This window comes from Arctopsyche grandis, chromosome 6 (genome assembly GCF_051622035.1).
Source record: "Arctopsyche grandis isolate Sample6627 chromosome 6, ASM5162203v2, whole genome shotgun sequence".
Classification (NCBI taxonomy): Eukaryota; Metazoa; Arthropoda; class Insecta; order Trichoptera; family Hydropsychidae; genus Arctopsyche; species Arctopsyche grandis.
Genome location: NC_135360.1, coordinates 18,744,784 through 18,759,733, shown reverse-complemented (window position 1 = coordinate 18,759,733; position 14,950 = coordinate 18,744,784). Strand labels below are relative to the sequence as shown.

The 14,950-nt window shown below is 28.6% G+C and overlaps 2 protein-coding genes across 2 annotated transcripts; both read left to right on the top strand.

The window, feature by feature from the left end:
- The first annotated feature begins 1,616 nt into the window (after nucleotides 1-1,616).
- On the top strand, nucleotides 1,617-6,411 carry LOC143912499 (synaptic vesicle glycoprotein 2B-like). Its single transcript, XM_077431770.1, has 10 exons — nucleotides 1,617-1,967; nucleotides 2,164-2,382; nucleotides 2,498-2,660; nucleotides 2,732-2,910; nucleotides 3,014-3,198; nucleotides 3,289-3,446; nucleotides 3,526-3,691; nucleotides 3,777-4,051; nucleotides 4,134-4,261; nucleotides 4,345-6,411. Exons 1-10 carry the CDS (start codon nucleotides 1,850-1,852, stop codon nucleotides 4,398-4,400), a joined length of 1,647 nt encoding a protein of 548 aa, XP_077287896.1. The 5' UTR covers nucleotides 1,617-1,849; the 3' UTR covers nucleotides 4,401-6,411.
- A 3,041-nt stretch (nucleotides 6,412-9,452) lies between these two features.
- On the top strand, nucleotides 9,453-13,793 carry LOC143912500 (synaptic vesicle glycoprotein 2A-like). The gene is made up of 10 exons (XM_077431771.1): nucleotides 9,453-9,828; nucleotides 10,114-10,332; nucleotides 11,542-11,704; nucleotides 11,787-11,965; nucleotides 12,158-12,342; nucleotides 12,432-12,589; nucleotides 12,688-12,853; nucleotides 12,937-13,211; nucleotides 13,294-13,421; nucleotides 13,502-13,793. Exons 1-10 carry the CDS (start codon nucleotides 9,705-9,707, stop codon nucleotides 13,555-13,557), a joined length of 1,653 nt encoding a protein of 550 aa, XP_077287897.1. The 5' UTR covers nucleotides 9,453-9,704; the 3' UTR covers nucleotides 13,558-13,793.
- Nucleotides 13,794-14,950: the final 1,157 nt, after the last annotated feature.

The following is a 14,950-nucleotide window of genomic DNA, read 5'->3' as shown; positions in this document are numbered from 1 at the left end:
TTTCTACCATTATTAATATTAATATATAATAAAAATTCATAGTTAAATACTTTATAAACCAATAATTAAATTCAAAAGAAAATTATTAGAGTAATGTAATATAATTCGGGATTGAAAGTTTGCCGGAAATTTGGTGACTTCGATATGTTTCGCAAACGGCTCTTATGGTCTGTTTACACTGGCATATATGTGGATAATAATGTATTTTTAAGTTTACATGAAAGTGAGACCAAAGAAAAAAAAAATGGGCATCACGTAGGGTTGCCAAGTGTCATGGACAAAAAAAGAGAACATTTCATAAAAAAATGTTTATTTTTTACAATTTTCTTAATAGTTGTGCCGGATATTATTAAAGTGAAATAAGTCATTTAAGGTACCAAAAATACCATTATTTTACAAGGTAATAATAAAATTCCACCAATACAGGAAAGATTATATCTATAAGGCTGAGAATCATAATGTAATTTTATGTATAATCAAAATAATTTTTAAAACAAATTTACACACAAGTCCAATTATCTCAGACGAAATAATATATGACTTATTCCACTTTCATAATAACCGGAACATACATACATATGTATGTAATTAGGAACATGAAAATTGCGCTTAAAAATTAATTGTTGAATTTAATCATCTTCAATCTCACTCTCAATTTCATCATCTCTGTTATCATATACATATATATCTACACTGCTAATGCGGTGCAAAAATTTATTATTTTCTACACTTAAAATACCGACAATGGAAATTTTCTACTTATTTCTTTCTTTAGTACACTGTCCGCTGATCATGGAAAATATTATTTCTACATTGGCATTTTGGCCAGGTATTGCAAAAACCTCTCCACTCACGTCATATCTTGTGAGAGAAAATATAGTAGGGACTGCGTGAAATTATTGTCAAAATTGAAAAAGAGGACATTTTGGGTATAATATAAAAAAAAATAGAGAATAAAAGAATTGTGTTAAAAAAGAGAATATGTTCTCTTAAAAAGAGACCTGCGGGCAACCCCTAGCATCACGAGAATCAAACAGAGTAGAATAAGCCGTCAATCACCAGGTGTCTCAAATTTTATCCGGTGCTCACCTGTGCTTTCTCAAAATAATTTAATTCAATTTAATTGGAAAATATTCCAATCTAAGCTTTTTGTCGCAGAGCAGCAAAAACTGAAAAAGTGACGTAATTTTTTTTATCAAACAATTTGAAATCCCTCATTTTTATTACTTTGAAGTAGCCTTAATTTAGTCAATTCTTACTAGTGACTGTATTAAATAAATTAAGTTTCAAAATGGAATATAAAAATAATTTTAACTGATAGTATGTACATACATATACATAATAAAATGATGTTACAGTTCATAAGCATATTCGATATTTGACTAAGATCATGTCATAAAAACTTTTTTTTGTAATTTAAAATTAATGTTTAACATAACAAATAACTTTGACATAGTATAATTTTTTAATGAACTTTGTTTTCAAATTATCTTTAAAATTTGACGAAATGAAAAATAACAAAACCTGGTGCTACCGGTATCATTTCGCATTACATTTTTATCAATTGTTTACCAAATATTAAAGTATAAAGAGAACTATTTTGGTATAAAAATTTCATAATACCATCAAAAATTATCCATGATGTGCGTACCGAAAATCATATTTGAAAATAATTTATTTTTGTCATAATTTTTAACGGGAAACTACTTTTTTACAAGATTTTTATTAGTTTTTCAATTATTATTTTACTTTTGAAGTGTTAAAATTATCCATTTCCATTTTTCAATTTTTGTAAAAGTATTAATTACTATACTAGTTTAAATTCACAATTTATTTTTATACCTTAAAAATGGTGGAAGAAATGGATTCTAATGTTGAAAAAAACACAAACAAAATAGATTCTAATCACATGACATTTTCCACAACTGCACCTGAATTGGAAAGTACATCGAAAGATACTGAATCAGGTTAGTAATTTCATTTTAATTTATTAATCATATTACTCATTTCAAAACAATGATAATTGAATAAAAAATATAGCTATGTAATTCCTATTTCTAATTCACATTTTCTTCTTCTTTTATGTACATATGTATGTATATGACCATTCTATTATACATATGTATCATCAACCTAAAACAACGGCAATGTTATAAATTGAAGGAATACAAAAAGACAATAAAAATGCAGCAGATTTTGAAGAAGCAATATTGACGTGCGGTTTTGGGAAGTTCAACATTCTATTGTTGCTGTGTGCTTTACCCGGATACATGACAGCCGTTTATGTTACATGTATGTTGTCCTACATTATGACAAGTGCAGAATGTGATCTCAAAATGTCCATGACAGACATGGGCACATTGAACAGTATTCCATACAGTGGTGAGTATTAATAATAACATAATGTCATCGGGAAAGTAATAATCTAATTGTACATTGTACCGGCATAATTAACATATGTTTTGACCCATCCCAATTATTAATGTATTGATTTTAGGTATGCTAACGTCTGCAATGCTTTGGGGCTATCTTTCGGATACATTAGGTCGAAAAAAAATTATGGTTTGGGGATTTTTAGCCCTTGCCATATGTGAGTTAATTGCTTCTTTCAGCCAAACATACTGGATGCTACTGTTTTTTAAATTCTTGGCTGGTTTTATGTAATGTTGAATACATACTGTTTTGAATTTGGTTTTAATATTTATTCATAATTGTAATATATTAATTACAGATTTAATGGGCCTTTTGCTGTGATGGTTTCATACATATCTGAGTTGCATTCATCTACCATTAGGTCAAAAGTCTTAGTTTATGTCAATGCATATTGTGCTTTTGGCAATATTATTTTGCCCCTGATTGCATGGGGTGTAATTCCCAATGATTGGAATATTGTATTATTCAGCACATATGGCAAGTATTACATATAATGTTATGTAGTATTTAGATACTATTTTTTATGCTATTATATTTTCTACAAAATTTCTACATTATAAATTGATATACGATTTGGCAGAACTACATTCTTGGCACATATTTTTGGCGTTGTTTTCTATACCACCATTGGCCAGCGGATTAGCTATGGCTATGCTACCAGAGAGTCCCAAGTTTTTGATGTCACGAGGAAGAAATGAAGAGGCATTAAAAGTTTTCAGAAAGATATATGCTTTAAATACTGGGAAAAATCCTGAATCTTATCCAGTAAAAATTAATGACATTTTTGAACACCGATCTAAATTATATTATATCATAACAAAAATAATAACATTAAAAAACTAACATATATTTAAGATAAAATGTCTGGAAACTTCTATGTCAAAGGGCGAGGAAGCTCCACGTGGTTGGGCAGCAATTCAAGGTGGTTTCCGTCAACTAAAACCACTTTGTCTTCCCCCGGCTGTCTATAATCTTTTTCTTGTGTGTTTTCTTAACGCAGGGAATATGCTGGGGTATTTTAATAATTTTGTTTTAATAGTATAGTTGATAAAATATTTATGAAATCTATCAATAACATTAATTTACATATAGATCGAACACGCTTCGTTTGTGGTTCCCTCAAATTGCTGCAATAATTGAAGACTACAGTTCTAAACATACTGAAACAGCATCTTTGTGCCAAATCATTTCAACTCATGTTTCCAACAAAACCGTAATATCCACTGAAATTGGTGAAATCGTTTCCGATTGCATTGCTGTAAGTTTATTCGACAAAATTTATACACATTTTTAAATCTAAATTAATCATTGTTATTAGGTATTTTTTAATTTACACTATTTAGCTGAACCCAGCAGATAGCACCTACACTAACAGTATAATAATAGGTCTAGGAACTCTCAGTATGTATTGTATTGGTGGATTTTTAATTGATGCTTTCGGAAAAAGAAAATTAACAGCTTTGGGTTTAGTTTCGAGTGGAAGTTGTGCACTTGCTTTGTACTGGTCTACCAGTTACGTAGAAGTAGTCACAATCTTCACCATCTTTGTTTCCATCTCTAGTTTTATTGCTACTCTCTTATCGGCAATAGCTGTTGATTTATTTTCCACTTCGACAAGGTAAACATTTTTTTTATCAAACTAAAAAGATACTTTATGAAATATACGAAATTTTAATAAATAAATATTTTTTTAAAATCAGAGTAATGGCTATAGCTACTTTTTTGATGATGGGTAGAATGGGTACAGTTATTGGAGGTCTAACATTTCCAGTTTTGTTGAATACTGGATGTTTCACACCCTTTCTCTTCATTGCTAGCATAATGTTTGGTACGACTTAATATCTGTTATTTTTACATATTACATATTTAAAATATTTTTGTGTCAATTTGTTTTTTATATTTTTATTTCAGCCGGCAGTTTTATGAGCCTGGTACTTCCAAGTACTTCTGGTAAACGATCAGATTAAAGAATTGGTAGATAATACAGTTTCTAATTTACGAGGTCAGACAGAAACATTCAAATTCAACATCATTTATTTGAATATAAACAAATACCGGCAAAAAAATCATATATGAAAGTCAATCTGTATTTAGTGTGAAGCTATATTTTCACTCTCTGAAAAAAGAAGTTAAATTATTTTACTCATAAATATGTATATGTAATTAAAAATTGTGGTTTGTGACTAGAGACTATTGTATAACTTAACGAATCAACAATGCGCTGCAATTTATTTATTTATTTATATAGCAAACTGCTAATGCATATAACACAAAATAACAACTAAAATTATAAATCATCTTCCACAAAAGTATCCATTAACACCCTTCAAGAAAGCATCAATGTTATTAGCACTTCTAATGCTTTCAGGAATTATACATTTGAACACCTCTGTGAAAAACACCTCCTGCAGTTTTAGCTTTCTTAACTCTACCTATAATTAATTTATTCCTATTTCTCGTTTTATAATTATGTATATGTCTATTCCTAACTACATGATTATTAAAATATTTGGTTAATAGATTCTTATCTAGCTTATATATAAATTTTAAAGTGCTTAATTTAAGACTATTTCTAATGTCCAACCATTTCAATTCATCTAACATAACATAACATTCTTACGTTTCCTCACATTCCATTAGTTTCCGATTTAACACTTTTACATTCTCACTGATAGTGACCAGTAAATAATAAATTCATTCATTCTCAGCAGCGAGTTAATGAAAGTATGTACTTCATCAGTGAAAACATAACATAACTGACAAATACAGATTGACTAACACAAACAACGTGCGCTCTCTTCCGCTGGCTTGAAATTTATCGACACTCGTTTTTCCGATTTTTCGTCTGCTTGAACAGGAGTTTGTATATTTTATACAAAAATGTTTGAAAAAACGTTTAAAAATCAATGCCTAATATATTTTTTAATATTTAATGTTTATATCAAATATGTTTACATAGTTAAATGCCTACATATAATATACTGTATATGTGTGTACAAACTCAACGACGATATAAACGAAAAAAGTCGAGAAAACCAGGGTCGAGAAATTTCAAGTCAGTGAAATAGAGTAGACCCGTACATATGAGTACAGTATACAGTTTTCTGGGTGTGGATCATCCAGTTTACTGATTATCCTCGCATTGATCCATCACTATGTAATTCCTTTTACATATTTTTAAGTAAAGCATGTTTAAAAAGAATGAATTATACTATGTATATACATACCTTTAATATTATATCGATGAAACAGAGTTAACATAGTTATCTTTTTTAAAAACCTTGATAAAAAAATAATTTGATATACAAGTAAGATAAAATTATAAATTTTAATTAGTCACAGAGTTCTGTTAACAATTTATTGGAATAAACCAATCAATAAGGATTTGAATAAAACGGTATCATATGTAGCTATTAGGGAAATTCGGGCTAATATGAGAAAATTTTTAAGGAAAAGATTCTTAAAGACATTAAAAAATCATTGATTTTATGAATAAATAATACACATTTGACGTGTATTATTTATTCATAAATAATACAAAATAAAAATTAATAATTCGGATTATTGATGTTTTTATTATTAGTGCATTAATTCCCCTCTTTCCCTACCAGTAGTCAAGATAGTTGATATACATTATATATTGTGTTTTTTAGATCAACATATAAAAAGTGTATTAGATATATAAAATTTTAAATGATAATGCTAATTTTCAAATATACATATGTAAGACAATAATAATAATTAATATTTTTTAATTAGAATCATGATTTATTATATACCTAAACCACTGTAATAAGTTTAGGTATATAATAAATGTATGAAATAAAATTAAACACGTCAGATTATCATTGTTTTAAATTAAGTATAATTCTCAAATATTATCATAGTTAACTACAATTTCAATTACAATTACAATCTGTATCCACAAACTACATGTTAATTTTGTTCTTTTTTTTTTATTAAAAATTATATTTCTATAAGACATCATGTTTTTTATCTTCAGTCATTTAACAACTTCTTGCATGGGCCCAATTGAATAGGTGTAACATTGTCATTAATGTCGTTCACGTTTAAATATATAATTTTTGAAATTTCGTTCACAATTTCTATATTAAAAGTATATTTTTGCATCAATGAGATTTCGTAATTTTGTATCGTTGCGTCGATTACTATTATTATTTATTTATTTAACGTCCTATAAGAGTCTTTTAATTTTGTAAAAATTCCTTTAATTACCATTTTTCCTTTTTTCAATGATAGCTCCTAATTTAAGTTTTCAGCCTAAAAGGAATTTCCCAAATTAAAGGAATAAAAATTCAGAGACTCATCAATAACAACTTGTTGTACAGAAGAGAAACCAGAAAGAATATAAGAGGATGTCGTTACATAAATATGTATATTAACATAATTAACTTATATTATTTGAGATGTAACAATCCAATGACTCAATAGAATGAACACTCATACGACACTATATGTATTAATTCGGTCTCCGTCACGAGCCCGAATGTGAAACGCCCAAAAACGCAAATATCGGAAGGCAAAGATCGAAAATCGAAAGATCTAAAGTCGAAAGATCAAAAAAAAGAGGGTGCATGGTAAACGGTACATACTCACTTAATTTGCGCGAGCAGGATACAACAAGAACAAGAGGAACAGGCTTTTCCTCCCGTATTAATGTGCGCGCGCAGAATACGGGAGGAAAAGCCTGTTCCTCTTGTTCCTGTTGTATCCTGCTCGCCCAAATTAAGTGAGTATGTACGTGAGTATATACCGTTTACCATGCACCCTTTTTTTTATCTTTCGACTTAAGATCTTTCGATTTTCGATCTTTGCCTTCCGATATTTGCGTTTTCGGGCGTTTCACATTCGGGCCCGTGAGGTAGACCCGTATTAAGGTCTGTTCATACCTATCCAGCACGACCCGAATCCTGCAAGTATCCTGCAAGTACGGACAGTATTCTTTAGTACATTCTATATGGACGCGCATGAATGCGTAAATGCGCATGCGCGAATGGAGTATGAATACATCCATATAATGTACCAAAGAATACTATCCGCACTTGCAGGACACCTGCAGGATACGGGTCGTGCTGGATAGGTATGAACAGATCTTTAATTGCATTATGATGATGGAGTAAAAAAAGTAGCATATCTGATTTTTTCTTTATAAAGATAAAAATAAAATTCAAAAGATCATATTAAAGCTTTGTAAATATGGTGACTAATCTGGTGCGAAATTTTTCTCTGGAGTTGTGCAAGTTCGATACGTCACACAAACGCCTAGCATGGCATGTTTACACTAACCGATATGTGGCTTTATTTGAGTTGGTTAATGCGAAAGCAAAGGAAAATTTGGGTATCACGAGAACCAAACAAGGTGGATCAGCCCGTCAATCAACGAGTGCCTCGACGGCGACGTGTTCATTGTTTGCATCAACACACTATCAGAAACAGGAGAAAACTGTTTATGACCTGTATAAAATAAATATTGTTCAATGTAAATAAACTATCGCGAAGGTAATGACGCAGCTCGATTGCGTCAGTTGTCATCTGATGATTTTGTTAAATCATTCATGAAAAGAAAAATAAAACAATAGTTTTGCGCCCGGTAATAGCAAAATTTTGATACATATAAAAAAATAAGAATAACATTGTGATGAAAACAAACACAATTTTACAACACTTAAAACAAACAAACTTAAGTATAACAATGGCACTATAATAAAGAGGGAAACCTTCAGTAAACATTTGATGATAATTTTTCTAATGTTTACAGTGGTGATTTACAATATTTGCTCGGCATTGTTTAAACAAAATCTATTTGAAAACCAAGAAAGATATATGGCAATATATTTTGCACCATTCTTATTATAATACATAGTTTACATTGCCACTTATAAAATTTGAATTTTACTTGCATAATTTTATATGTATGTATATATTACGCACGATAATTAAAGTTTCTTAAATAGTTGTATAAAAAAGTTGTTTCAGAGATATTGTCAAATTTTGACAACAAATATTTAAATAGTATACATTTTGTATGTTAAAATTATTGAAAATTATATATCAATAATTGTATAGGACCTACGTATGTATGCAGTCAAAGTGTGTAATACGTAAAAATTGATTGTAAATAGGTTTTTGAGATCTTTTTCCTATTATGCTGTAGATTAACATTAGAATAATATAATACTATGATTACTAACCAAATTAAATTAAATTGTAAAATAGAAAATGATCAGTAGATCAGTAGCTATTCAAATAGATATAAGATGTATTGTGAACATAATTTCGTAATAATAAAAAAAAAATACGTAAAAAACATGTTAGCCATTTTCAATAACATTGTAAATAAAACTAGTAAAAGAGCGACAGCATAGGCAGGTAAGGTAATGCCTAATGGCGGGAAATTCTATAAAAGGCGGAAAATTACGGGAAAATGAAACGTAAATATTATTATTATAAATTGAGTGTAATTAGAACTTTATAGGAACCTATGACATTCAAATAGTATGTAAATAATTTACCCATCAAAAATGGACCACCAATTCTTTATTGATATAGTAGGTGAGTGCATACTAATTACATACATATGTATATGTATTTCAGATTCATTTCAAGATATTTGTGTTTCGGAGTAAATTTACGACGTAAAAATGTAATTTAAAATATCAAAAAAATGTTTGTTTGAACCATATTTCTAGAGAAGGCGGCATTTTGAACTTTTCCTAGTGGCGGCACATTGTCTCGGGACATTGCTGGTTACTATTTACTATTACTAGTTAACGTGTCGATAAAATTTTATAAATTATTTGGTAATTTAAATTCAAATAATAATTTGAAAAACCATTACTGCAACAAAATTTAATTGATATTAATCCAGTTCATAACAACAATATTTGACTAACCACAGTTTTTCTGAATGAAAAACAATACATAGAACTTGGTGCTATCCACACAATATGTTTTATCAACTGTTTACCCAATATAAATACGTATAAAGGGAGCATTTCACTTGAACAACCTCATAATATCGTGGGAAACTATTGATGATGTTCGTACAGAAAATAATATTTGAAAATAAAATATTTTGTGAGGGGAGGTTAATGGGAAATACCACATATTTCATTGATTCCATATCTTCTTATGATAAGGGATTAAAAGTTTCCATTCTTAGATTTAAATTTGTGTAAATGTGCTAATATAATTGTGCGCTAGTGCTTGTTTTTAGTTAACAATTTATTTTAATATATTCATAAATAAAAATGGTAGAAGAAATGGATTTTAATGTTGACAAAAACTCAACTAATATAGAATCAAAACAAATGTACGACGCATTCTCCACAAATGGAAATCAAATTGAAAATTCATCCAAAGATCCAGAATCTGGTTAGTAATTCCATTTTTTTTAAATTTAATTTACACCTTAAAAATAATCATTTAATAAAAACCAAATTGAAATATAAGAGCAGTTAGTATAATATAAACATTGGTTTTGTTCATCTTAAGTAACTGCTCTCAGCTATAAATTTATTTGATTGATATTATTACTTTTATTATAAAAATAATACAATCCTTTTCTATTTTTATTTATATTTTTCTGTCAAAAGTTAGTATAAGGGTTTCGTTTTAGTTGAAATAAACTATTATTAATCGAAATGTTATAAATTCAAGGGAAACCGTGTCAACTTAAAGAGGGAGCAGATTTTGAAGAAGCAATATTAGCATGTGGTTTTGGAAAATTCAATATTTTATTGTTGTTGTGTGCCTTGCCTGGATACATGACAGCCGTTTATGTTACATCAGTGTTGTCCTTCATTATGACAAGTGCAGAATGTGATCTCAAAATGTCCATGACGGACATGGGCACCTTGAACAGTATTCCGTACAGTGGTGAGTATAATTTTATAAAAATAATTATCAATAAGAGTTGATTAATACAAATAATATGCATTCACTACTAGCCAAAAGAAAATGAATTATAGTAGTAAAGACAAATTTTTAATGTCATGTCACCTTAATTTTGTTGCCGTTCCTTTCTTCGATATATATATTGTGTGAATGTATATATTGAGTGAATGCGACAATATATATATATATATATATATATATATATATATATATATATATATATATATATATATATATATATATATATATATATATATATATATATATATATATATATATATATATATATATTGAGTGAATGCGACAGTTGCGCTTCGACTAGATAATACGTATTTTAAATCGACACAATCAAGGTTTCGTATTCTCCGATTTTCTCCTCTGAAACTAGACCAATTTTTAAAAAAATTTCATCATCGGTATGAGAAAGATATTTTATATGCACCTGTATGCGTATTTTTTTTTTAAATCGACCGTTAAATAAGCACGCTTGACTCTTTTCGTGGGTGTAAAAAGGAGGCGATTTTATAGATATTTGGCGGCTCCTAGCTCCTATAAAAAATAACTAATCAAAAAAATAAAACGATAGATGCATACCAATGGTGGATATCCATAGCATATTAAAAAATAATTTCTCTAGTGCCATAATTGAGGAAGGGAGAAGTGTAATACGTTTGTATGGACAAGGCGCTGGGGTCAAGCCCTCTTAAACTGATACCCAAGTTAAAAAAAATGAATGAAAACGCTCGTTTTTTTAATCTTTTTTTTTTTCACTAAACAAATTTTTTAATCATCATCATTCAATGTTGCACATCACACATTTCTTTTGTATTGTATGTAAAAGTATTAAACTAATAAAAGGAATTATCAAATCCTGTTTCTTTATATTTTGGATTAAAGAATTAAATTATGTGAAATATCCAATTAATCAATAATTTTAAATAACTTTATATTTGATTTTTTACTTTTGTAATTTTAAATTTTTCATTTATATCGTTTAGATACCAGCATAAGAGTTAGTTATCCTCGATGCCATTAAAAATTGAGTCTAATAATGAAATTTTTTGAAAAAAAAAAAAAGTTTTAGGGTACATATGTATCCTCAAACTTTTACCTGCCAGTGTATGAAAGTCAAATACATACTAAAAGTAAGTATTTATTTGTATTAACAATATATCAATTTTAAAACTTAAGGTATGTTGACTTCTGCAATGCTTTGGGGATATCTTTCCGATACATTGGGTCGAAAAAAGATGATGGTTTGGGGCTTTTCAGCCCTTGCCGTGTGTGAGTTAATCGCTTCTTTTAGCCAAACGTACTGGATGCTACTGTTTTTCGAATTCTTAGCTGGTTTCATGTACGAATATTAAAATATGTAATAATATTTTAACCAAATGCTACCTAATATTATAGTTGTATTAAAATTTTTCTAATTTTAGATTTAATGGGCCTTTTGCTGTAATGATGTCTTACATATCTGAGCTACATGCATCCACCATAAGGTCAAAAGTGCTGGTATATGTCAATAGTTATTGTGCTATCGGTAATATTATTTTGCCATTGATTGCATGGGGTATAATTCCCAACGAATGGAGCATTACATTGTTCGGTTCATATAGTAGGTATTTTATAATATTTATGTATTGTAATTCAGTGTTGGGATCATATTATTTTTAAAATTAAACTGTTATAAGTATATAGTATATTGTTTTTTGACCATTGTTAAATTGTTATAATTTATACTACTGAAAATTAATTTACTTATATGTACATATGTAAATTAAGAATTAATTGATATATAATTTTACAGAACTACATTCTTGGCACATATTTTTGGCGTTGTTCTCAATACCACCATTGGCGAGCGGCTTAGCCATGACGACGTTACCAGAGAGTCCCAAATTTTTAATGTCGAGAGGAAGAAATGAAGAGGCATTAAAGGTTTTCAAGAAAATATATGCCCTAAATACCGGAAAAGACCCAGAATCTTATCCGGTAAAAATCAATCGTAGTGTTGCACAATATTGTTACTGAACATTGATAATAAATATAATTGCGTTACGAATCACAATTAATAATTTAAGATAAAATCTCTGGAAACCTCTATGTCTAATGGAGGGGAAGCTCCACGTGGTTGGGCTGCCATTCAAGGTGGTTTCCAGCAACTAAAACCACTTTGTCTTCCTCCAGCAATTTACAGTCTTTTCCTTGTTTGCTTCATTAACGCCGGAAACATGCTGGGGTAATTTATATATTTTATTTTAAGCCCAAATATTCCGAATGCACATATACATACATACATACATTATTACATTTATATCCATTAATAAAAAATAATAGATCGAACACACTTCGTTTGTGGTTTCCTCAAATTGCTGCAATAATCGAGAATTATAGTTCCAAGCATATTGAAACAGCATCTTTGTGTCAGATTATTTCAACTCATATCTCCAACAAAACTGTAATACCTGTTGATATTGATGAAATGATATCTGATTGCATTATAGTAAGTACACATATTTAATAAAATTTACTTTAATTTTAAATTACTTCCAAATATTATAATTTTAATAATTGCATTGCATTTAGTTGGACCCGGCAGATAGCACATACACAAACAGCATAATAATAGGTGGAGGAAGTCTAATTATGTATTTTATTGGTGGTTTCTTAATTGACGTTTTTGGTAAACGAAAGTTAACAGCTTTGGGCTTAGTGTCGAGTGGAAGTTGTGCACTCGCTTTGTACTGGTCTACCAGTTACGTAGAAGTAGTCACAATCTTCACTATCTTTGTTTCCATCTCTAGTTTTACTGCTACTCTCTTATCAGCAATAGCTGTAGATTTATTTTCTACTTCGACAAGGTAAACATTTTTTTCTATCAAAATAATAATAAAGTTTGTGAGATTTATGAAATTTTAATAAATAAACCCTTTTTTAAATCAGAGTAATGGCTATAGCTATCTTTTTGATGATGGGTAGAACAGGGACAGTTATTGGAGGTCTAACATTTCCAGTTTTATTGAATAGTGGTTGTCTTACACCTTTTCTATTCATTTCTAGTATAATGCTTTGTAAGAATTATTTACTTTTTATTATATTTTATATTGTATATCACTATGTTTTAAAATTATTTGTAATATTTGTATTTTAGTTGGTGGTATTATGAGTTTAGTATTACCGGGCACTACTGGTAAACGATCAAATTGAAGAAATTATATATGACATAATGATATCAGTATCAGCTGAGAATTCTACTTATAAGTTTAAATAAGAATAATTAGTATAATATGTACTGAATTTATAATATTTAGGTAGCTTGCATACTTTCAGACTCATGAATGATTTAAATGTATTAATAATAGTTACCAAATGTAAATATGACTCTTAAATAACATTTAATTACTTTGTCATATCAGAATAAAAACTGACAGTGATAATATTATAACTTTTATTTTTTAATATTTATATATAATTACATATATATTAAAATAAATATGAAAATTTCAATGCAATGTGTTATAATAACCACATTAAATTATATTCCCTTTTTAAATAAAATATACAATTCATAAAGGATAAATATTTTCAGTTTGTCACTTTTTTTTAATATATGATTTTTATTATTTAAAATATGTTCATGCATATTAAACACACATCTGTATGTGTGTTCAAAGTATACATACATACAAACATTCTAAAAAATTTCAATGTAAGAGCAATCAAGTTCTGTTATTTTTAATTTCCTGGTTCTAAATAAATTCGCGAATAAATTTAGGGGAAATTAACCACAAGATTTAATTATTACTTTATATATGTTCGTTGTAACTAGGGATTGCAATTTACTGTAAAATTTCATAAACCGGTAAACGGTAAATGATTTTTCCAATTACAAATGGTAAATGGAAAAAAAGTCTTTTTTCGCGGATTAGATAACTGTATGTGGTTACTTTTCCGAAAAACCTTAACCTATATTGAATCATAAATAGTTAAAAATAAATCTCAGGTGAATTAAAGTTAATATTCACATTTCCACAATACGCCATTTGCATCGATTTTTAATGTAATATGCAATTTTATGCCTGTATATGTAATTAATTCGCAATAAAATATGTAGTTTCCGGTATTTACCGATGGCGAAATTTTTTCGATTTTCAACCCCTAGTTTTGTGTTCATGCGAAAATTCAAACTCGAGATTTTGTCTGTATTATAATTGTATATTTTGGAGATTATTTGTTATATGTACATCGTTAGTCCTACCGAATTAAAACTTATGTACATAGTATCAGTTACTGAAATGCTTATCGATACGAAGTACTTTTTTCCAAATTTTTAAATTGAACGGAAGTGGTACCTCTCCTTAAATGTAGGTGTTCTCTATTTAATTTTTTTGAATCAATTATATTTTAAACAGCAACGAGAATGATAAATTTCATACATTTATTTTAAGTATTTATCTCTCAACCGGAAGAAACACTTTTTACTCTAGGTTTCGAGATTTTTTGGGTTTTTCTCTGGAACATTTCACCGTATGTACATATGTACATATTGAACTGAAATTTCATATCTATAAGTTTTAGTTAATAATACCGAGTAATATAA

Excerpts from the sequence above, each read along its gene's own strand:
- LOC143912499 (XM_077431770.1), top strand. The coding sequence starts at position 1,850 with ATGGTGGAAGAAATGGATTCTAATGTTGAAAAAAACACAAACAAAATA. Across the intron at positions 2,383-2,497 it reads GAACAGTATTCCATACAGTG|GTATGCTAACGTCTGCAATG; the intron begins GTGAGTATTAAT and ends TATTGATTTTAG. Across the intron at positions 2,661-2,731 it reads AAATTCTTGGCTGGTTTTAT|ATTTAATGGGCCTTTTGCTG; the intron begins GTAATGTTGAAT and ends TATTAATTACAG.
- LOC143912500 (XM_077431771.1), top strand. The coding sequence starts at position 9,705 with ATGGTAGAAGAAATGGATTTTAATGTTGACAAAAACTCAACTAATATA. Across the intron at positions 11,966-12,157 it reads TACATTGTTCGGTTCATATA|AACTACATTCTTGGCACATA; the intron begins GTAGGTATTTTA and ends ATAATTTTACAG. Across the intron at positions 12,854-12,936 it reads TGATATCTGATTGCATTATA|TTGGACCCGGCAGATAGCAC; the intron begins GTAAGTACACAT and ends CATTGCATTTAG.